This window comes from Oncorhynchus gorbuscha, linkage group LG02, assembly GCF_021184085.1.
Source record: "Oncorhynchus gorbuscha isolate QuinsamMale2020 ecotype Even-year linkage group LG02, OgorEven_v1.0, whole genome shotgun sequence".
Lineage (NCBI taxonomy): Eukaryota > Metazoa > Chordata > Actinopteri > Salmoniformes > Salmonidae > Oncorhynchus > Oncorhynchus gorbuscha.
This window is the reverse complement of record NC_060174.1, coordinates 67,642,405-67,664,829: the sequence shown is the minus strand read 5'-3', so window position 1 is coordinate 67,664,829 and position 22,425 is coordinate 67,642,405. Positions and strand designations below refer to the sequence as shown.

At 45.7% G+C, this 22,425-nt stretch overlaps 1 protein-coding gene and 1 long non-coding RNA gene across 2 annotated transcripts; one reads left to right on the top strand and one right to left on the bottom strand.

Annotated features, from left to right (window-relative positions):
* Positions 1–862: 862 nt before the first annotated feature.
* Positions 863–2,500, bottom strand: LOC123994047 (cornifelin homolog B-like). Its single transcript, XM_046296535.1, has 4 exons — positions 2,397–2,500; positions 1,795–1,910; positions 1,497–1,651; positions 863–1,279 (listed from the first exon to the last, which is right to left on the bottom strand). The coding sequence occupies exons 2-4, from the start codon at positions 1,895–1,897 to the stop codon at positions 1,160–1,162; spliced, it is 378 nt and encodes a 125-aa protein (XP_046152491.1). The 5' UTR covers positions 1,898–1,910; positions 2,397–2,500; the 3' UTR covers positions 863–1,159.
* A 16,349-nt stretch (positions 2,501–18,849) lies between these two features.
* LOC124007984 lies at positions 18,850–21,236 on the top strand. Its single transcript, XR_006834047.1, has 2 exons — positions 18,850–19,639; positions 19,869–21,236. It is a non-coding gene; the product is annotated as an uncharacterized LOC124007984 (long non-coding RNA).
* Positions 21,237–22,425: the final 1,189 nt, after the last annotated feature.

The window sequence follows — 22,425 nt, the reverse complement described above, 5'->3', positions numbered from 1 at the left end:
AAATTGTAGGATGCATTTTAAGTCTTCCCCAAACTTGAAACTCTCATGCTGCCTAGAAACTCTCATGTTATGAAATAGTGCACTTTTCTTTGTAGGCTGTTTACGTTCCCTAGCAAGAAACCAAAAGATGTCGCTCGAACAGAAGGGGAAACTAACAGAGTCACTAACAACCCAAACGAAACAGGAGGGGTTCTGAAAGACACTCGGGGGTGTCCACTGAAAGTTGACGAGCAACAACAACTGTAACCTAAGACACCCACCATGAACGCCCACTACATTTGCCCAAGTAGAGGCAAACAATTAAAACCCACACAATTTAGAAACAGGAAGCAAACAAAAAAGGAGAGCAAAATGAAAACAGAGATTTTAGAAATCAAATAGGGAGAGCCATCCACTCTTAAATATCACCTGTGCCAGTACAGCTGAAACACCTTCTGACTAATGAGATGACAAGCTAGCACAGATGTAATACACATTGACTAATGAGGTGATGCCAATCGGTATGCCCAACGTGCTAATGTTCAACCTCTAAATATAAATGGTTAAACCAAAGCCTGTAACAAGGCCTACTGCAAAATTACAACGAGAGAGAGAGATAATGAGAGGGGTGTTGTAACTAAGATTGTGCCTATTGAAACTCGGCTTATCCATCGCGGCGATCCATCAGGGAGAAAAGCGCTCACCTCAATCCAGCACCAACGGATGGATGGAGATAAGAGAAGAGGGAGAGAGATGGAGAAATCTGACTTAACTCAAACTAAACTGTGTTTCGTACCATCTCGCTCTACACAAAAGACACATATGAAGATATTCAAACAAACAGAGATGAACAGAGATGGCAGGAAGGAAAAATGTTAGCATTTGTAAACATATTTATTTGGTATATATATTTTATAGAATAAAACATTTATAATATATGTCCTTATTGGGGGCATAATAGTTCATAGAATGACATATATACATCATTTTAAGCATGCATAAATATCGTTTTAATATACACTGTTTACAGTGACTTCTTGTCAAACAATCTGACAATTCGGGCATGTAGGAATAAATACACATTATATAAACACAGAAACATGACTCTGAAAAAGGTTATGGCTGTATTGGGATGACTACGGTGATATTGAGGTTATGGTAACATGTTGGTCATTCGTTCCTACTTCCTAGCACTGACCAGGACAATGGGGATGATGCGGCTCTTCATCTCTCTGGACATCTGGCACCAGACACAGCAGTTGCAGCAGGTGGCATTCACACAGTCGTTACAGATAGTGCCCTGGAGACACAGTCAGCAAATTTACAACAATGGTCATATAGCAGACATTGGAATGGCCAAGCACCAGAAAAGAGAAGGGAAAATGTTCACTAACTATTAAACCTATGAATATCACAGTGCACTAGGTAGGTGGTTGGTGGTGTATAATAATGTACTTTATTTAGTTCGGTAATGTAATGTTTTTTTTCCAGAAGCAGCCAACTCTAAATGTACTTACTTTGATGCCGTAGCGCTGGCGCATGGACACCCTCATGGACATTGTGACGGGTGGGATGATGCCGAAGATGTCCAGCAGAGGGAGACAAAGACACTGGCCGTACTCCCTTGTATGTATACAGGCATGGCAGGGACAACACCAGAATCCAAAACAGCCTGGCCAAAGTGAATGAAGCACCAATCCAGAAAACACACTTTCATAAACTATGAATTGTAATGATACGCGCATTAATAGTCTTACATACAAATATACACAAACAAATGTGATCGCACAAACACATGCACACACACACACTAACAGTCTGCCATGTCATCTGTGCAGTCACAGATTCCGGAACTCCACTGGTCAGACTCCTTGGACTCCATGACGGGCAGTGGCTGATCGATGACAAATGAAGGCATGATGACTTCTTACCTACAAAGACAGAGGTCAGAGGACATCTTCAATAAACCACTCGTGGCTTTGGTTTGCTTTGAGAGACAGTTCTTAAAGCTGTTCTCATCATTGTACAGAACTAATGCCAGCAATCAGACAATTCCTAATTCCCAAAAGATATCACATTCATTAATCATTCCATCAATCTTCAATCCCAAAAAATAATTCAAAAAGTGTCTGGTCTTCTGTTATTACCGAATGATCACAACATCCTTTTCCATCAGGAAAACATAATCAAATTAGATCTCAACCATAACTGATAAAACATGACTTGGATTAGAGAGTAAACTATGGAGGCAAAAAAATGATCTGATACACAACTAGTACTCCTCTCCATATAACCTTATTGAATCTCACAAGTGCATTTTTATCTTAAAATGTTTATTGATAAAATATAATTAATGTAAAAAATAAAAGTCCATTGATAGTCTAAGTCTGAACATCAAAAAGATGGCCACCTCTTACCTGTGAGAGAGAGCTTTGAGACTGAACCATTGATGACATCAGCTGAACTGACGTCTGACACAGGATTTTCTGAATAAGAGCTGTGGAAGAGTGGAGGAATATTTGACCAGAAGTAATGTCTCAGATACATTCCTAGAAACCGCACCAGCCTGTCAATCCTGAACATTCCAGGTCAGGGTTAGACTCTCTAGAACAGAGTCAAAAAGAGGGTGAGGCAATTAGGCTACTTAAGGTCAAAGAGTAAGGGTAACATGACATAGTAAAAGCAAATCACCAGAACTATCACACCACACAGGATGACACAAAAGCGAAGCTAGCCATGTTCGATGGAAATTAAAACGAGGAGTCCTTTCTGTTCCATTCAAACGGCAGGCTAGGAAGTATGGCTGGAACGGTGCTCAGCGGGTTGACCGGCTACACGAATTCCTGCGGGGATCAGGACTATAACCTTCTCAAGGAGCGGCTGAACCAGCTTTTTGGTCAGTGGAACCGCCCGCCCACAGTCAGAAGGAAGTTGGGAGAGCTTTGCCAATCCAAGGAGTAGTCGGCTGAATTTGCAGAGGAAGTGCGCTGGCTGGTCACACTTGCCGAACCTGGTGTAAACTGTCATGGCCAAAAATATTAGATGCAATGGTTGTAAAGGTGGAGAGAGGTCTGTTCGTAATCAAGAGATGTTCTACTTTTTTGACACCACACTCCACAAAGCAAATCCAGCACGCTCCAGTTTTATCTTGTCTTGACAATTGTCCAGTCATATGGTCAAGTGCGGCAAAGAAAGACCTAGTTAAGCTGCAGCTGGCCCAGAACAGAGTGGCACGTATTGCTCTTCATTGTAATCAGGGGGCTAATATTAATACTATGGATGCCAGTCTCTCTTGGCTAAGAGTTGAGGAAAGACTGACTGCGTCAAAGTTCTTGTTTAAATTAGAAACATTAATGTGTTGGAAATTCCAAATGGTTTGCATAGTCAACTTACACACACCACTGACACACGCACTTACCCCACCAGGGGTCTTTTCACAGTCCCCAGGTCCAGAACAAATTCAAGGAAGTGTACAGTATAATACAGACCCGTGATTGAATGGAACTCCCTTCCATCTCATATAGCGCAAGTAAACAGCAAACCTGGCTTTAAAAAATAATTAAATAACTGTCATGTTTTGTCTTATTTTGTCTTGTCATTTTGCTTTTCCCTCTGTTCGTTTTCCCCCTGCTGGTCTTTTTAGGTTCGTTCCCCTCTTTCTCTCTTCCTCCCTCTCTCTCTTCTCTCTATCGCTCCGTTCCTGCTCCCAGCTGTTCCTATTCCCCTAATCAATCATTTAGTCTTCCCACACCTGTTCCATATCTTTTTCCCTGATTAGAGTCCCTATTTCTCCCCTTGTTTTCTGTTTCTGCCCGGTCGGATCCTTGTCTATTGTTCACCGTGCTGTGTTTGTGTATCGCCCTGTCGTGTCGTGTTTCCCTCAGATGCTGCGTGGTGAGCAGGTGTCTGAGTCTGCTGAGTTCAAGTGCCTTCCCGAGGCAACCTGCAGTTCAAGATCGAGTCTCCAGTCTGTTCTCGTCATTACGAGTGGAAATTGTGTTTTTCGATTGTATTTTTATTTTACTGGATTAAAGCGCCAAGTCGCTTTTGGGTCCTCATTCACCTGCATAACAGAAGGATCCGACCAAGAATGGACCCAGCGACTATGGATTCTCTCTACTCTACTCTCGAGTTCCAGGGAGCGATGCTCGGCAGACACGAGCAGGAATTGTCTGCTGCTCGGCATGCCGTTGAAACCCTGGCCGCTCAGGTCTCCGACCTCTCAGGACAGTATCAGAGTCTTCGTCTCGTGTCACCAGCTACTTCCGGTTCTTCCGAGCCTCCGGAACCTAGGGTTAATAACCCACCATGTTATTCTGGGCAGCCCACTGAGTGCCGCTCCTTTCTCACCCAGTGTGATATAGTGTTCTCTCTCCAACCCAACACATACTCAAGAGAGAGAGCTCGGATTGCCTACGTCATATCACTCCTTACTGGTCGGGCTCGGCAGTGGGGCACAGCTATCTGGGAGGCAAGCGCTGAGTGTACTAACAATTATCTGAACTTTAAAGAGGAGATGATAAGGGTTTTTGATCGCTCAGTTTTTGGGAAAGAAGCTTCCTGGTCCCTGTCTTCCCTATGTCAAGGTAATCGATCCATAACGGATTACTCTATAGAGTTACGCACTCTTGCTGCCTCCAGTAACTGGAACGAGCAGGCGTTGCTCGCTCGTTTTCTGGAGGGACTCCACGCTAAGGTTAAGGATGAGATTCTCTCTCGGGAGGTTCCATCCAGCGTGGATTCTTTGATTGAACTCGCTATTCGCATTGAACGACGGGTAGATCTTCGTCACCGAGCTCATAGAAGAGAGCTCGCGTTAACTGTGTCTCCCCTCTCTCCGACACTACCATCTTTCCCCACAGACTCAGGTGTTGAGCCCATGCAGCTGGGGGGTATTCGCATCTCGACTAAGGAGAGGGAACGGAGAATCACCAACCGCCTCTGTCTCTATTGCGGTTCCGCTGGTCATTTTGTCATTTCATGTCCAGTTAAAGGCCAGAGCTCATCAGTAAGCGGAGGGCGACTGATAAGCGCTACTAGACGGTCCTCTCCGTCAAGTACATGTACTACCTTACCGGTCCATCTACGCTGGACCGGATCGGCAGCATCCTGCAGTGCATTAATAGACTCTGGGGCAGAGGGCTGTTTTATGGACGAAGCCTGGGCGCGGGAACATGACATTCCTCTCAGACAGTTAGGGGAGCCCACGGTCATGTTTGCCTTGGATGGTAGTCCTCTCCCCAGTATATTATATGAAACACTACCTTTAACCCTCACAGTATCTGGTAACCATAGTGAGACCATTTCTTTTTTGATTTTTTGTTCACCTTTTACACCTGTTGTTTTGGGTCATCCCTGGCTAGTGTGTCATAATCCTTCTTTTGATTGGTCTAGTAATTCTATCCTTTCCTGGAATGTTTCTTGTCATGTGACGTGTTTAATGTCTGCTATTTCTCCTGTTTGTTCTGTCCCCTCTTCTCAGGAGGAACCTGGTGATTTGACAGGAGTGCCGGAGGAATATCATGGTCTGCGCACGGTCTTCAGTCGGTCCAGAACCAACTCCCTTCCTCCTCACCGGTCGTATGATTGTTGTTCTGATCTCTTCAAGAAGCGTTTTGCATCCGCTTCTATCCTTGTTGCACCTGACGTCACTAAACAGTTTATTGTTGAGGTTGACGCGTCGGGGTGGGCGTGGGAGCCATTCTGTCCCAGCGCTCCGATACTGACGATGGGGTCCACCCTTGTGCGTATTTTTCTCATCGCCTGTCACCGTCGGAACGTAACTATGATGTGGCTAACCGCGAACTGCTCGCCATCCGTTTAGCCCTAGGCAAATGGCGACAGTGGTTGGAGGGGCGACCGTTCCTTTTGTCGTTTGGACTGACCAAAGGAACCTTGAGTACATCCGTTATGCCAAACGACTGAATGCGCGTCATGCTCGTTGGGCGTTGTTTTTCGCTCGTTTCGAGTTCGTTATTTCTTATTGCCCGGGTACTAAGAACACCAAGCCTCATGCTTTATCCCGTCTCTTTAGTTCTTCTGTGGCTTCTACCGATCCCGAGGGGATCCTTCCTGTTGGGCGTGTTGTCGGGTTGACTGTCTGGGGAATTGAGAGACAGGTTAAGCAAGCACTCACGCACACTGCGTCGCCGCGCGCTTGTCCTAGTAACCTTCTTTTCGTTCCTGTTTCTACTCGTCTGGCTGTTCTTCAGTGGGCTCACTCTGCCAAGTTAGCTGGCCATCCCGGCGTTCGGGGTACGCTTGCTTCTATTCGCCAGCGGTTTTGGTGGCCTACTCAGGAGCGTGACACGCGCCGTTTCGTGGCTGCGTGTTCAGACTGCGCGCAGAAGTCTGGTAATTTTTTTTTCTGCTTCTGCTCCTGGTCTTGCTGGGTCTCAGTCTGTTCCCTGCCATCGCATCTCTCCTGTTCTTGTTCCTGCCCTTGCTGTGTCTCAGTCTGTCCCTAGTTGTTACTCTCCTGGCCGGTTTGGTCCTGTTTGCTCTAAAGCTTTCAGTTCTCTACCCGTGTCTCATTTTTTTTTAGAGTAGTACCCTAGTTTCCCTTTTTATCGTTTTTCGTTACGGTCCTGAGGAGAGGAGTTGGGTTCTTTCTCGGGACGTGCTGGACCGTTTGTGATCTATGATTTCCTCCGTTGCCGCCAGTGTTCCTCCTCGAGAGCGCCAGGAGGCGCTCGGTGAGTGGGGGGTACTGTCATGTTTTGTCTTATTTTGTCTTGTCATTTTGCTTTTCCCTCTGTTCGTTTTCCCCCTGCTGGTCTTTTTAGGTTCGTTCCCCTCTTTCTCTCTTCCTCCCTCTCTCTCTTCTCTCTATCGCTCCGTTCCTGCTCCCAGCTGTTCCTATTCCCCTAATCAATCATTTAGTCTTCCCACACCTGTTCCATATCTTTTTCCCTGATTAGAGTCCCTATTTCTCCCCTTGTTTTCCGTTTCTGCCCGGTCGGATCCTTGTCTATTGTTCACCGTGCTGTGTTTGTGTATCGCCCTGTCGTGTCGTGTTTCCCTCAGATGCTGCGTGGTGAGCAGGTGTCTGAGTCTGCTGAGTTCAAGTGCCTTCCCGAGGCAACCTGCAGTTCAAGATCGAGTCTCCAGTCGGTTCTCGTCATTACGAGTGGAAATTGTGTTTTTTGATTGTATTTTTATTTTACTGGATTAAAGACTCTGTTTTCGCCAAGTCGCTTTTGGGTCCTCATTCACCTGCATAACAATAACACTCACGGCACAATGCCTCTCCTTCCCTATGTGACCTACTTGTTGTGTGTATGTACTGACATGTATGTGGAACTGATAGATGCGCACACACACACACACACTACATGTTAATGTTTTTGAACATATGTAAATTGTAAAGTATTTTGTCTGTAATGTCTTTTTCGTTATATGTCGGACTCCAGTAAGACTAGCTGTCACCGTTGTCGTCATCTAATGGGGAGCCTAATGAATCAAGATCCCAGCTCACTTGTGGAGGCTCAGAGACTTGCAGAAGATGAATAAGCTGCAGCTAAAGCTTGAACAGGCTGCCACTGTGGACCACAGGATCCAGGAGTTGCCAGAGTACTCTCTCAGGCAGTTCGAAGGCAGCAGTCTTGAGAGTCAGGAGAGGAGACAAGGACGTTTAGCACTGCAGCAGGTTAACAGGACGCACTGCTACAGGGCCGTGTTACCAATGTGGTGAGGAAGGACACTTCCGGAGAGAATGTGTGAGGCCCCTCAGCCTAACCCCTCCCCATACCCGGGGTGGTAAAGAACTTTGCCAAGCTACTTCTGCAGGTGGGCTTGTCAGCCAATGGAGCCAGTCCCCTACTGTACAAGTCAGCTGTACTACAAACAGAGGGCCAAGGGCCAAGTTTGCAGATATAATAATAATATATAATAATATAATAATATAATAATATAATAATATATGCCATTATAATAATATATGACAGTCAACGGCATCCCAGTCCAAGCTGTTGTAGAGACTGGAGCTGAAACAACAATCCTCTCTGAGAGCCGTTACCAGCAGTTCCCTGTGAGTGAGCAGACAGCACTCAAGAAGACACTGGAATGCTGAGTCGGGGAAAGACATGACTGCCATTGGTGGACTGAAACTTATATTTAAGATCTGCACCAGGAGCTTTGAATGGGAGGTGTATATGGCCCAACGGGGTGAAGTTGACCATCCAAAGCCCGGTGTCTCTACTGTACCTGAGCCTCTAAGTATCAACGAAGCGGTGTCCTCCAGAAGTGTCGTCACAACCATGGAGCAGAGGGTGCCTGTTCAAGAGTGTGTGCAGGCTCTTGCAGATCTCAAAGACAAGGACAACCCCCTATCATCCGGCTTCCAACGGTCAGGTTGAGCGGTTCAACCGCACACTACTCCAGATGATCTGCTGCTACGTGGACCAGAATCAGCAAAACTGGGATGAACACTTGCAGCTCCTGACGTCAGCGTACCCCAGCTCCCTTTGGGCAATCACTGGGTTCATTCCAAACCGGCTGATGCTTGGAAGAGATATCCATCAACCTCAGGATATCTGGTCTGGTGCAGCAGAGGTAAAGTATGGCAGGATGGAAGGCCCAGCGTTCCTCTACAACCTGGAGAAGGTCTAAAGGAAGCACAAAGAACTGCAAGGGAGCATTTCCGAGCAGCTCAGCAGAGACAAAATAAAATATATGAGAGAGGACTTACACTGTCGGAGATCTTGTCTACAGTTGAAGTTGGAAGTTTACATACACTTAGGTTGGAGTCATTAAAACTTGTTTTTCAACCAGTCCACACATTTCTATTTAACAAACTATAGTTTGGTTAGGACATCTACTTTGTGCATAACTGTCATGTTTTGTCTTAGATTGTCTTGTCATTTTGCTTTTCCCTCTGTCATTTTCCCCCTGCTGGTCTTTTTAGGTTCGTTCCCCTTTTTCTCTCTCCCTTCCTCTCTCTCTTCTCTCTATCGTTCCGTTCCTGCTCCCAGCTGTTCCTATTCCCCTAATCAATCATTTAGTCTTCCCACACCTGTTCCCTATCTTTTTCCCTGATTAGAGTCCCTATTTCTCCCCTTGTTTTCCGTTTCTGCCCTGTCGGATCCTTGTCTATTGTTCACCGTGCTGTGTCTGTGTATCGCCCTGTCGTGTCGTGTTTCCCTCAGATGCTGCGTGGTGAGCAGGTGTCTGAGTCTGCTACGTTCAAGTGCCTTCCCGAGGCAACCTGCAGTTCTTGATCGAGTCTCCAGTCTGTTCTCGTCATTACGAGTGGAATTATGCCTTATGATTGTAGATTTACTTTACTGGATTAAAGACTCTGTTTTCGCCAAGTCGCTTTTGGGTCCTCATTCACCTGCATAACAGAAGGATCCGACCAAAGAATGGACCCAGCGACTACAGACGCTCGTAACACTGCCGTCGAGATCCAAGGAGCCATGCTCGGCAGACACGAGCAGGAATTGTCTGCTGCTCGCCATGCCGTGGAGAACCTGGCCGCTCAGGTTTCCGACCTCTCTGGACAGTTCCAGAGTCTTCGTCTCGTGCCACCTGTTACTTCCTGGCCTGCCGAGCCTCCGGAACCTAGGGTTAATAACCTACCTTGCTACTCCGGGCAGCCCACGGAGTGCCGCTCCTTTCTCACCCAGTGTGATATTGTGTTCTCTCTCCAACCCAACACATACTCTAGCGAGAGAGCTCGGGTTGCTTACGTCATTTCACTCCTTACTGGCCGGGCTCGAGAGTGGGGCACAGCTATCTGGGAGGCAAGGGCTGATTGTTCAAACAATTACCAGAACTTTAAAGAGGAGATGATTCGGGTTTTTGACCGTTCAGTTTTTGGTAGGGAGGCTTCTAGGGCCCTGGCTTCCCTATGCCAAGGTGATCGATCCATAACGGATTACTCTATAGAGTTTCGCACTCTTGCTGCCTCTAGTGACTGGAACGAGCCGGCGCTGCTCGCTCGTTTTCTGGAGGGACTCCACGCAGTGGTCAAAGATGAGATTCTCTCTCGGGAGGTTCCTTCCAGTGTGGACTCTTTGATTGCTCTCGCCATCCGCATAGAACGACGGGTAGATCTTCGTCACCAAGCTCGTGGAAGAGAGCTCGCGTCAACGGTGTTTCCCTGCTCCGCATCGCAACCATCTCCCTCCTCTGGCTCAGAGACTGAGCCCATGCAGCTGGGAGGTATTCGCATCTCGACTAAGGAGAGGGAACGGAGGATCACCAACCGCCTGTGCCTCTATTGCGGATTTGATGGACATTTTGTCAATTCATGTCCAGTAAAAGGCCAGAGCTCATCAGTAAGCGGAGGGCTACTGGTGAGCGCTACTACTCAGGTCTCTTCATCTAGATCCTGTACTACTATGTCGGTCCATCTACGCTGGACCGGTTCGGGTGCTACATGCAGTGCCTTGATTGACTCTGGGGCTGAGGGTTGTTTCATGGACGAAGCATGGGCTCGGAAACATGACATTCCTTTCAGACAGTTAGACAAGCCTACGCCCATGTTTGCCTTAGATGGTAGTCATCTTCCCAGTATCAGATTTGAGACACTACCTTTAACTCTCACAGTATCTGGTAACCACAGTGAGACTATTTCTTTTTTGATTTTTCGTTCACCTTTTACACCTGTTGTTTTGGGTCATCCCTGGCTAGTATGTCATAATCCTTCTATTAATTGGTCTAGTAATTCTATCCTATCCTGGAACGTTTCTTGTCATGTGAAGTGTTTAATGTCTGCCATCCCTCCCATTTCTTCTGTCCCCACTTCTCAGGAGGAACCTGGCGATTTGACAGGAGTGCCGGAGGAATATCATGATCTGCGCACGGTCTTCAGTCGGTCCCGAGCCAACTCCCTTCCTCCTCACCGGTCGTATGATTGTAGTATTGATCTCCTTCCGGGGACCACTCCTCCTCGGGGTAGACTATACTCTCTGTCGGCTCCCGAACGTAAGGCTCTCGAGGATTATTTATCTGTGTCTCTTGACGCCGGTACCATAGTGCCTTCTTCCTCTCCGGCCGGGGCGGGGTTCTTTTTGTTAAGAAAAAGGACGGTACTCTGCGCCCCTGCGTGGATTATCGAGGGCTGAATGACATAACGGTTAAGAATCGTTATCCGCTTCCCCTTATGTCATCAGCCTTCGAGATTCTGCAGGGAGCCAGGTGCTTTACTAAGTTGGACCTTCGTAACGCTTACCATCTCGTGCGCATCAGAGAGGGGACGAGTGGAAAACGGCGTTTAACACTCCGTTAGGGCATTTTGAGTACCGGGTTCTGCCTTTTGGTCTCGCCAATGCGCCAGCTGTTTTTCAGGCATTAGTTAATGATGTTCTGAGAGACATGCTGAACATCTTTGTTTTTGTCTATCTTGACGATATCCTGATTTTTTCACCGTCACTCGAGATTCATGTTCAGCACGTTCGACGTGTTCTACAGCGCCTTTTAGAGAATTGTCTCTACGCGAAGGCTGAGAAGTGCTCTTTTCATGTCTCCTCCGTTACTTTTCTCGGTTCCGTTATTTCCGCTGAAGGCATTCAGATGGATTCCGCTAAGGTCCAAGCTGTCAGTGATTGGCCCGTTCCAAGGTCACGTGTCGAGTTGCAGCGCTTTTTAGGTTTCGCTAATTTCTATCGGCGTTTCATTCGTAATTTCGGTCAAGTTGCTGCCCCTCTCACAGCTCTTACTTCTGTCAAGACGTGTTTTAAGTGGTCCGGTTCCGCCCAGGGAGCTTTTGATCTTCTAAAAGAACGTTTTACGTCCGCTCCTATCCTCGTTACTCCTGACGTCACTAGACAATTTATTGTCGAGGTTGACGCTTCAGAGGTAGGCGTGGGAGCCATTCTATCCCAGCGCTTCCAGTCTGACGATAAGGTTCATCCTTGCGCTTATTTTTCTCATCGCCTGTCGCCATCTGAACGCAACTATGATGTGGGTAACCGCGAACTGCTCGCCATCCGCTTAGCCCTAGGCGAATGGCGACAGTGGTTGGAGGGGGCGACCGTTCCTTTTGTCGTTTGGACAGACCATAAGAACCTTGAGTACATCCGTTCTGCCAAACGACTTAATGCCCGTCAAGCTCGTTGGGCGTTGTTTTTCGCTCGTTTCGAGTTTGTGATTTCTTACCGTCCGGGTAGCAAGAACACCAAGCCTGATGCCTTATCCCGTCTGTTTAGTTCTTCTGTGGCTTCTACTGATCCCGAGGGGATTCTTCCTTATGGGCGTGTTGTCGGGTTGACAGTCTGGGGAATTGAAAGACAGGTTAAGCAAGCACTCACGCACACTGCGTCGCCGCGCGCTTGTCCTAGTAACCTCCTTTTCGTTCCTGTTTCCACTCGTCTGGCTGTTCTTCAGTGGGCTCACTCTGCCAAGTTAGCTGGTCATCCCGGTGTTCGAGGCACTCTTGCGTCTATTCGCCAGCGCTTTTGGTGGCCGACTCAGGAGCGTGACACGCGCCGTTTCGTGGCTGCTTGTTCGGACTGCGCGCAGACTAAGTCGGGTAACTCTCCTCCTGCCGGTCGTCTCAGACCGCTCCCCATTCCTTCTCGACCATGGTCTCACATCGCCCTAGACTTCATTACCGGTCTGCCTTTGTCTGCGGGGAAGACTGTGATTCTTACGGTTGTCGATAGGTTCTCTAAGGCGGCACATTTCATTCCCCTCGCTAAACTTCCTTCCGCTAAGGAGACGGCACAAATCATCATCGAGAATGTGTTCAGAATTCATGGCCTCCCGTTAGACGCCGTTTCAGACAGAGGCCCGCAATTCACGTCACAGTTTTGGAGGGAGTTCTGTCGTTTGATTGGTGCGTCCGTCAGTCTCTCTTCCGGGTTTCATCCCCAGTCTAACGGTCAAGCAGAGAGGGCCAATCAGACGATTGGTCGCATACTACGCAGCCTTTCTTTCAGAAACCCTGCGTCTTGGGCAGAACAGCTCCCCTGGGCAGAATACGCTCACAACTCGCTTCCTTCGTCTGCTACCGGGTTATCTCCGTTTCAGAGTAGTCTGGGTTACCAGCCTCCTCTGTTCTCATCCCAGCTTGCCGAGTCCAGCGTTCCCTCCGCTCAAGCGTTTGTCCAACGTTGTGAGCGCACCTGGAGGAGGGTGAGGTCTGCACTTTGCCGTTACAGGGCACAGACTGTGAGAGCCGCCAATAAACGTAGGATTAAGAGTCCAAGGTATTGTTGCGGCCAGAGAGTGTGGCTTTCCACTCGCAACCTTCCTCTTACGACAGCTTCTCGTAAGTTGACTCCGCGGTTCATTGGTCCGTTCCGTGTCTCCCAGGTCGTCAATCCTGTCGCTGTGCGACTGCTTCTTCCGCGACATCTTCGTCGCGTCCATCCTGTCTTCCATGTCTCCTGTGTCAAGCCCTTTCTTCGCACCCCGTTCGTCTTCCCTCCCCCTCCCGTCCTTGTCGAGAGCGCACCTATTTACAAGGTACGTAGGATCATGGACATGCGTTCTCGGGGACGGGGTCACCAATACTTAGTGGATTGGGAGGGTTACGGTCCTGAGGAGAGGAGTTGGGTTCCGTCTCGGGACGTGCTGGACCGTTCACTTATTGATGATTTCCTCCGTTGCCGCCAGGATTCCTCCTCGAGTGCGCCAGGAGGCGCTCGGTGAGTGGGGGGGTACTGTCATGTTTTGTCTTAGATTGTCTTCGAGAATGTGTTCAGAATTCATGGCCTCCCGTTAGACGCCGTTTCAGACAGAGGCCCGCAATTCACGTCACAGTTTTGGAGGGAGTTCTGTCGTTTGATTGGTGCGTCCGTCAGTCTCTCTTCCGGGTTTCATCCCCAGTCTAACGGTCAAGCAGAGAGGGCCAATCAGACGATTGGTCGCATTCTCGATGATGATTTGTTATTGTCTGTTATAATCTCTACCCGGCACAGCCAGAAGAGGACTGGCCACCCCACATAGCCCGGTTCCTCTCTAGGTTTCTTCCTAGGTTTTGGCCTTTCTAGGGAGTTTTTCCTAGCCACCGTGCTTTTACACCTGCATTGTTTGCTGTTTGGGGTTTTAGGCTGGGTTTCTGTACAGCACTTTGAGATATCAGCTGATGTACGAAGGGCTATATAAATAAATTTGATTTGATTTGATTTGATCTTGTCATTTTGCTTTTCCCTCTATTCATTTTCCCCCTGCTGGTCTTTTTAGGTTCGTTCCCCTTTTTCTCTCTCCCTTCCTCTCTCTCTTCTCTCTATCGTTCCGTTCCTGCTCCCAGCTGTTCCTATTCCCCTAATCAATCATTTAGTCTTCCCACACCTGTTCCCTATCTTTTTCCCTGATTAGAGTCCCTATTTCTCCCCTTGTTTTCCGTTTCTGCCCTGTCGGATCCTTGTCTATTGTTCACCGTGCTGTGTCTGTGTATCGCCCTGTCGTGTCGTGTTTCCCTCAGATGCTGCGTGGTGAGCAGGTGTCTGAGTCTGCTACGTTCAAGTGCCTTCCCGAGGCAACCTGCAGTTCTTGATCGAGTCTCCAGTCTGTTCTCGTCATTACGAGTGGAATTATGCCTTATGATTGTAGATTTACTTTACTGGATTAAAGACTCTGTTTTCGCCAAGTCGCTTTTGGGTCCTCATTCACCTGTATAACAATAACACAAGTAATTTTTCCAACAATTGTTTACAGACAGATTATTTCACTTAAAGTTCTCTGTATCACAATTCCAGTAGAAGAAGCCACAGCTTGCGTTCTTCCTTGGAGTTTCCAGTCAAGTATATATATATAAGTCAGAGAGACTTTGGACTTTGTTTATTTATATTTATTGTTTAAGCCAGTCTACAGCAAGTTTAGACCGTAACGACGGTAGTTATGTCATACTGTAGGTTAAGGGGTTAGGGTTATGGCATTTGTGCCCAACCTTCTTTGACGTGAGATCTACTTTTTCATTTGCCAGCCTGATGAGATCTACCAGTCTCTAAATCTAAACTAACCAACAAAATCTATGAAACGCAACACATCGCTGATTATGGACCTGCTGCTATGACACCTATTTGGTACCCAAATATAATTTGGACCAATAACATGTTTTCCACAAATAAGTGGAACTCATTTCATTTCGTACCTTAGTGTGACTTTTGGCATTGGGTGGAGGCAAGTAGGTTTCATAGTCAGGGCTGTAAGCAGCTTGTTGCAAGTCTCATGCGGGCCAGAAGGTGGTCAGTATTCATAGTAGATCTGTACTTGGACTTTATTAACTTCATGTGAGAAAATGCAGATTCACAGAGGTAGGTTGATCCAAAAAGGGCTGATACGTTGAGAGCACATCTTCTTATGTTGGTATACTTCTCCTCTAGCAGTAGCTCCCGGAACTCTTCCTTTCTCAGTGGTTGCCCTGGACTTCAGCTGAATGTCATTTTGAAGGGTGAGTAATGTAGTTTCTGCTATTGTTGTGTCCAACTGAAAAGGTGATTCCATTTTGGATTCAATGACCTCCAGATTTATGTTTGTGCCAAACGGAAAGCACACGTACTGTAAGTGGCAATAGGCTCAAGTGATGCAAAGTCAGTGAAACGACTGTCAAACTCAGATCAGATGCTCTGGACTTGCTCCACATAACATGCACTGTCAAGCTGTGATGTGTCCTTGCCCTGACGTTCCAGTTTCTGAATGCATGTGTTGAAAGAAGTGCAGGTCTTTACGTTGCGGTTTTCTTGTGATCAGTTGTAGTTTGCATTTAATAGTGTTCGCAGAGCTGATCATGTCGATTACGTTTCCCTTTTCCTTGAAGCTCTACATTCAATTCATTAAGCATGTAAGTTCGGCCAGTGAGAAAAGCTTAATCCAGGAGCCACTGTGTGTCCTCTGGCTGTGCATATTCTGCATGTTTGGAGACCTTGAGAAACTCCTTGATTTCAGGCATCAAGTCACTGAATTTCCCTAAAAATGTATCTCGGCTCAGCCACCATCTGTGTGCAGCAGCAGGCCTGTGTGATCCGCTTCAGTCTCTTCTAAGTGAGCCCGAAATAGCCTCTGCTGTAGGCTTCTTGCTTGAGTAGAACACACAATCTTCATCACCTTTTTTCATGTTTAACATCTTCCTGCACAAAGCTTGTTGATAAATTACGCAGTGATAACTAAGGAAATCCGGGAATGAATCATCCTGTTTGCACAATGCAACGAACCCACTAATGCGGCCTACCATAGCGGATGCCCCATAGGTAGGAATGAAAACAAGCTTACAAAATGGGCATTTGGAATTTGTTAGCAAACCTCATAAAAGCTTGAAAAATATATTTGCACCTTGTGTGCTGTGCCCCCAGAGACTCTGGGTTCGAGCTCAGGCTCTGTCGCAGCCGGCTGCAACCGGGAGGTCTGTGGGGCGACGCACAATTGGTCTAGCTTCGTCCGGGTTAGGGAAGGTTTGGCCGGTAGGGATATCCTTGTCTCGTTGCGCACTAGCGACTCCTGTGGCGGGCCAGGGGCGCAGTGCACACTAGCCAGGTGTACAGTGTTTCCTTCGACACATTGGTGCGGCTGGCTTCAGGGTTGGATGCGGGCTGTGTTAAGAAGCAGTGCGGCTTGGTTGGGTTGTGTTCCGGAGGATGCATGGCTTTCGACCTTCGTCTCTCCCGAGCCCTACGGGAGTGGTAGCGATGAGACAAGATAGTAACTACTAACAATTGGATACCACGAAATTAGCGGGTAAAATGTATAAAATAAGAATGATTTAAAAAAAAATGCATAACTATGCCACATCTACCATATCTGTGGACTCGTCAAACTGGAGGGAATAACACTCGCAGTTGTCAATATCCTTCTTCAGTTGATTCTCGAGGTTCTCTGCTATTCCCTCACATCTTCTTGTCACCGCTTTTCTGGACAACTGAATGTCATTGATGGCAGCCTCAATAAATGCTTCATTGATTGCCTCCACATCTTTGAATGACTTTTTATGCTTAGCAAGAACGCGACTCACACGATAAGATGTTGCCGCCTTCCCAAATGCTGCACTGTCAGTTGTTTTTTAAAGTTTTTGTACCTTTCTTTTTCGTAATTCAGTCTTTGCTAGAAAATCTATTTCTTGGGTTTTGTGTGGTTTTAAAATGTTGTTCTATGTTACTTTTCTTTGGGATAATGATGCTATTTTGGCAGATGAGACACACACATTTTGAGTTTGACATGACGAAAAAATAATAATAAAATAAAATAATTATTTGTGGAAATGACCCATTTTCTGTTTTTTTTTTGTATTCTTCCCTTCACTCATTATTGGTGCTGTCGACCACACAACTTAAGAACAATTTAACAACGAATCGGATTACAAAGTTTGCTAGCTAGCTACCTGCCTGGCATCACTGTTACCTCGACTGGGAGTTGGCGGGCGGCATCTGACCGCGCTAACTAAGCATACGTAAATAAGTGGGCAGGGACTGGTCCTATTTTACGTAAATCACGTGACTTTTTAGACATTGCTGTGAATGGAGGATTGTCGAAACATTAAAACAGAGATTATAGGCATTGTGTGGCTGAATTTTAGTAGATATATAATCATCTCACGATCGATTGGCAATCACTCCACGATAGACGAGTAGATTGCGATCGACTGGTTGGGCACCCCTGGGTTAGAGGAAGGGATAGCTAACATGCTAAGTAGTTGCAAAGTAGCTAAAAAGTTCAAAGTAGTTGTAAAGTTGCTTAAATGCTAAAGTTGTCTGTGAAGAGATTCGAACACGCAACCTTTGGGTTGCTAGTCGTTCGTGTTAAATATCATACTAATTTGGGTGCCCCTGATTTATGTTTACTATGTTGCATCTATTCTTAACTGCTAAGCAGGTAGCTTAGCGGTTTAGAGTGCTATACCAGTAATTGAAAGGTTGCTGGTTCAAATCCCCAGATCAACTAGGCACTTAACCCTAATTGCTCTTATAGGTCACTCTGGATAATAGTGACTGCTAAAGGATGTAAAAGTAAAAGAAACCAGGCCGGGTAACTAGTCTGACCTAAGAACAATGTCCAATTGCTGGTACAAGTATGTTGTTTTTAGAAAAGGGGCGTACCAGGGTAACTGATTATAAATACATGTTTCTAAATGACCAAATATTTGATCAACTTACCTCATAATAATTTTATTCGACTGACTTAAAAAATGTTGATTAGCATTTGAACTCTTGTGCACCCAACATGTTCAGGAAGATATTAGGGTCACAACACCAAAACACTTTGTTGCATTTTCCCCTTTAATCGACCTCTCATTTCCAGGAACTGAGGATGTCCAGGAAGGACATTAATAATGGAGATGTGATAATCAACCATAGAACTGTCCTACTACTTTGACAAGTCCTTTCACACGTGGACTATAATTGCAGCAGGGGAGTGAATGGACAGACGTGTTGGACATTAGTGTGTTGCAACAACAACAATATAAACAGCTAGTCCTGCAATGTACTACACCAAGTCTTTTCAACATTCTCTCACCATGCGAAGCAGGATATTACCTTCATCAGAGAAGTTTGATGACTCATACAAACAGAAAGACCGATGTAACACATCTAAATGAATAAGGCCAGATGTCTGAAATATGCAGGCCTTTTCTGTGACTGTGTCTGCCCGAACAATGTCTCTTCTAACTCCACCCAGTCAGCTAAATGGAGGCAAATGTTTAATGCTGTGACTATGATCAGATTCACAACCTCTTTAGTCTCTTTATTATTTGCCTGTTTGTAATGGAATTCCATAAATACGAGTGTGTGAGTAATCTCATACTCATACATCGATTTTTACATTTTATTTTATTTGACATGTTGCCACAATTCCTGCAACTTCAATTCGTTCATCATGACGCTATCAGGTGCGGGTTTGGGAAATCCCGGATTGTAATAACGCATTTATCATTGACGGTCTACACCTTTAAGACGTCGAAACTGTGCGTACTGGGAGTGGGCATATGTTCAACTGTAAAATCACAACAACACATCGCAATTGGGGGGTATGTGAAGAGGACTCTCTTCAATGACCACTAGTTATAGAAAAGGTTTGAAATAATGTACAGCAATATTTGACCTGATTAACTGAAAAGTGAATCATACTGAAACAATATTGATGGGGAAATGCATTTGGGATAAGTTTTGCGCAATGGTCGAGCAAGCGTCTTGGTCTGCAGACGTCAACACATTTAGTGTGACAGTTTCACGAGCTGATATTTTTCGTTTTGATTTGCCTCTAGAATGTTGTAATTTAATAGTCTGACATTTATGGCAGAGATGTGTTGTGGATCAGCAGGGATACTGTGCCGGCAAAGTGTGAAAAATGTATTCAGTTGAGTTTTGTTATGTACCACATTCTCCATTTTAACTACGTCTTCAGCCAAGAACAACGACATTTATCTCATCAACACTAAAATATCTGCCGGTATCCTACATGCTGTACTGTTGTGGAAGCAAGGACAAGGAGAAGCAGCGCTCGGACACTGCTGAGGTGTCGAGAATTCTAGAGACAGAGAAAAACCGAAAGAACCGTGAAAGCGCACCACAACCACTGGAAATGTACGGAATAGCGGGAATACCCGAGTTTCTACCCCCCTCTGGCGTACTCCAGCCCAGCTCAGTAATCCCACTCGAGTCTGGTGAGGTGCCTGGTTTGGGGAGTCGATTCAACAGGGGTGTGCTGAGCTTTGACTCCCCCCAGCGGAGACGAGGCCAACGGGCCCCGAAGCTAGGGCAAATAGGACGTTCGAAGAGAGGTGAGTGCGGCAGATAAAGCAAGCAAAAGATAAGGAACGAGAATTGAGACGAAAGAAACTGAAAATATAGTTGCTCTAAAATATAGTTTCATTCTAGGTTTATCGATAAAATAACTAAGTTAGTCTGACCAGAATATGTACTTATTTTAATTGTATGATTATACAGAATCAGACGAACCTTGTATGTCTTTACTCCTGCTTTTATATATATATATATATTTTTTTACAGTGGTGATAGAGGATGAGGACTTGGATGACGTCATGAACAACAATGGCCTCGCCATATCAATCAATATCTCTCCTGTTGCCTAAACACTGTCAGACTGTCCAGACCTCAAGAAGCTATCGTGCACATTTGTGAAATTCTGAGGCGAGTACCACTTGTTCTGGACCATACCCAGTTCAGGTGCCCATTGCAAAGTTTACAATAGCAGCATGCGCATCACCAGTAGTTTAGCTCTTCCCGGAGGGAAGGTGGGTGTCCCAAGGAAATAGAGAGAACACGGTGCACCTCTGCTGCTGTTCTGGTTTTGAACGGGAGGGGAGCAAGTTGGATAGATTTGGAGCCGGACAGTCTGAAACATAAGCACACACGAGAAGGCCCTACCCATCAAGACCTGCCCCTTAAAAATGAGTTGACCTATGCTTTTTCATTGTTTCACATATTATTTAGACAAATACACTTTATTTTAGCCTTTGATGGTCGACAACACTGTCTCGTTTTGGTGCAAGTGTAGTGTCTGTAAAATCTGTTCTAAAACATGATAGATAGATACACTGATACACTTTCATATGTCATGCACGTCCTAATTAGAAGCTTATTAATCCTAAACCCTGCCTATGTTGTAATGTATTTCATTTTTACCCATGAGTTACTAGACAAAGGAGTTCTCACTGTGAACTAGTGAACCTCTATGTATCCCCGAATAGAGGTGTAAAGACAACTTTTTTTTGTTTTTTGAATTAGCTTCTTGTCCAATGTCCTTCACCAATCACCATAATAATCTAATTTGGTCTAAAAAAAAAAATCGTATGACATTCAGACAAGTTGCCTACCTCTGCTCTTGGAGTATGGAGTATCATTCATTTTGGTGGTTCATGTAAAACACAGTTACGAATCAGAACGATGAAGTAGATCGCAACATGGGGGAGAAATGTGGTATTTGGTGCATGACTGACCGAGCTGTGAGAAATACATTGTTTTGATATGGAACCATTGGTCAGTTTGGCGCAGACTTTTTCCCTATAGCTGTAAAGTTATACACTTATATCACTAAAAGGGTTAGGCCTACTTCAACTCCAGTTACAGTAATTCAATTCTCATTAAAACAAAAATAAATTATATGCTTGGACTGATACTAAAGTGAGTGTTTGTTTTGTAACTCTTTGCATGAAAGAGTCTGATAAGTGACATGTGTTATTGTAAAACCTTGATTATACTTCTTGGAATGTGATATGCTGTTGTACAGTGATAGTACCACCAGATGGCGATAAAGTCCAAGGAACACTGTGCTCTGCCCGGAACTTTTGTCTCACTCAACTAGTACAGACTTGTAATTCATTTGGAATAAAAACCTGTTTGGGTAGTCTTTGGAAATGAACCTATTTTTGGAAAATAAGATCACTGTTGAAGACAATGAGAACATTTTTGGTTTGAGGAGAAGTGTTATTTTGGCAAAATGTAGATCTGAGAGAACTTTGTGGATGTATCCTCCCCTGCATATTTATTTGGACAGTGAAGCTAAAACATTTAACTTGGCTCCATATTCCAGCATTTTGGTTTTGAGATCAAATGTTTCAAATGAGGCGACAGTACAGAATGTCACCTCTTATTTGAGGGTATTTCAAATCAAAGTTTATTGGTTGCATACACAGATTTGCAGCTGTTATGGCAGCAGGTAAACTAGTGGTTAGAGCGTTAGGCCAGTAACCGAAGGTCGCTAGTTTGAATACCCAAGCCGACAACATGAAAAAACATTTTGATGTGCCCTTGATCAAGACACTTCATCCTAATTTGCTCCAGGGGCGCCGTACTACCAAGGCTAACCCGAGAATACAGTATATACTTAAACAGTGAGTAAACAACAGAATATGAGGTGACCCGTGTTCAATGACTCTGTAAATGGGGAATTAGTCTCAAGGTGCAGGGCAGAGTACCGGGCAGGCAGCCGGCTAGTGATGGCTGTTCAACAGTGATGACATGGAGATAAACTGCTTCTTTCAGTCTCTCGGTCTCTGCTAGAAGGGTGACTGAGGTCCTTGATGATGTTATTGGCCTTCCTTTGACACCGAGTGCAGCGTGCACCATGATGCATTTTGTCATACATACACTATGTGACCAAAGTACATGGACACCTGCTCTGAGAATATCTCGTTCCAAAATCAACAGCATTAACATGGAGTTGGTCTCCCCTTTGCTGCTATAACAGCCTCCACTCTTCTGGGAAGGCTTTCCACTAGATGTTGGAACATTGCTGCGGGGACTTGCTTCCATTCAGCCACAAGAGCATTAGTGAGGTTGGGCACTAATGTTGGGCGATTCGGCCTGGCTTGCAGTCGGCGTTCCAATTCATCACAAAGGTGTTCGATAGGGTTAAGTTCTTCCACTCCGATTTCAACAAACCATTTCTGTATGGACCTCGCTTTGTGCATGGGGGCATTGTCATGCTGAAACTGGAGGGGCCTAGCCCGAACCATGAAAAACAGCCCCTGATCTTTAGTCCTCTTCCACCAAACTTTACAGTTGGCACTATGCACTGGGGCAGGTAACGTTCTTCATGCGTCCA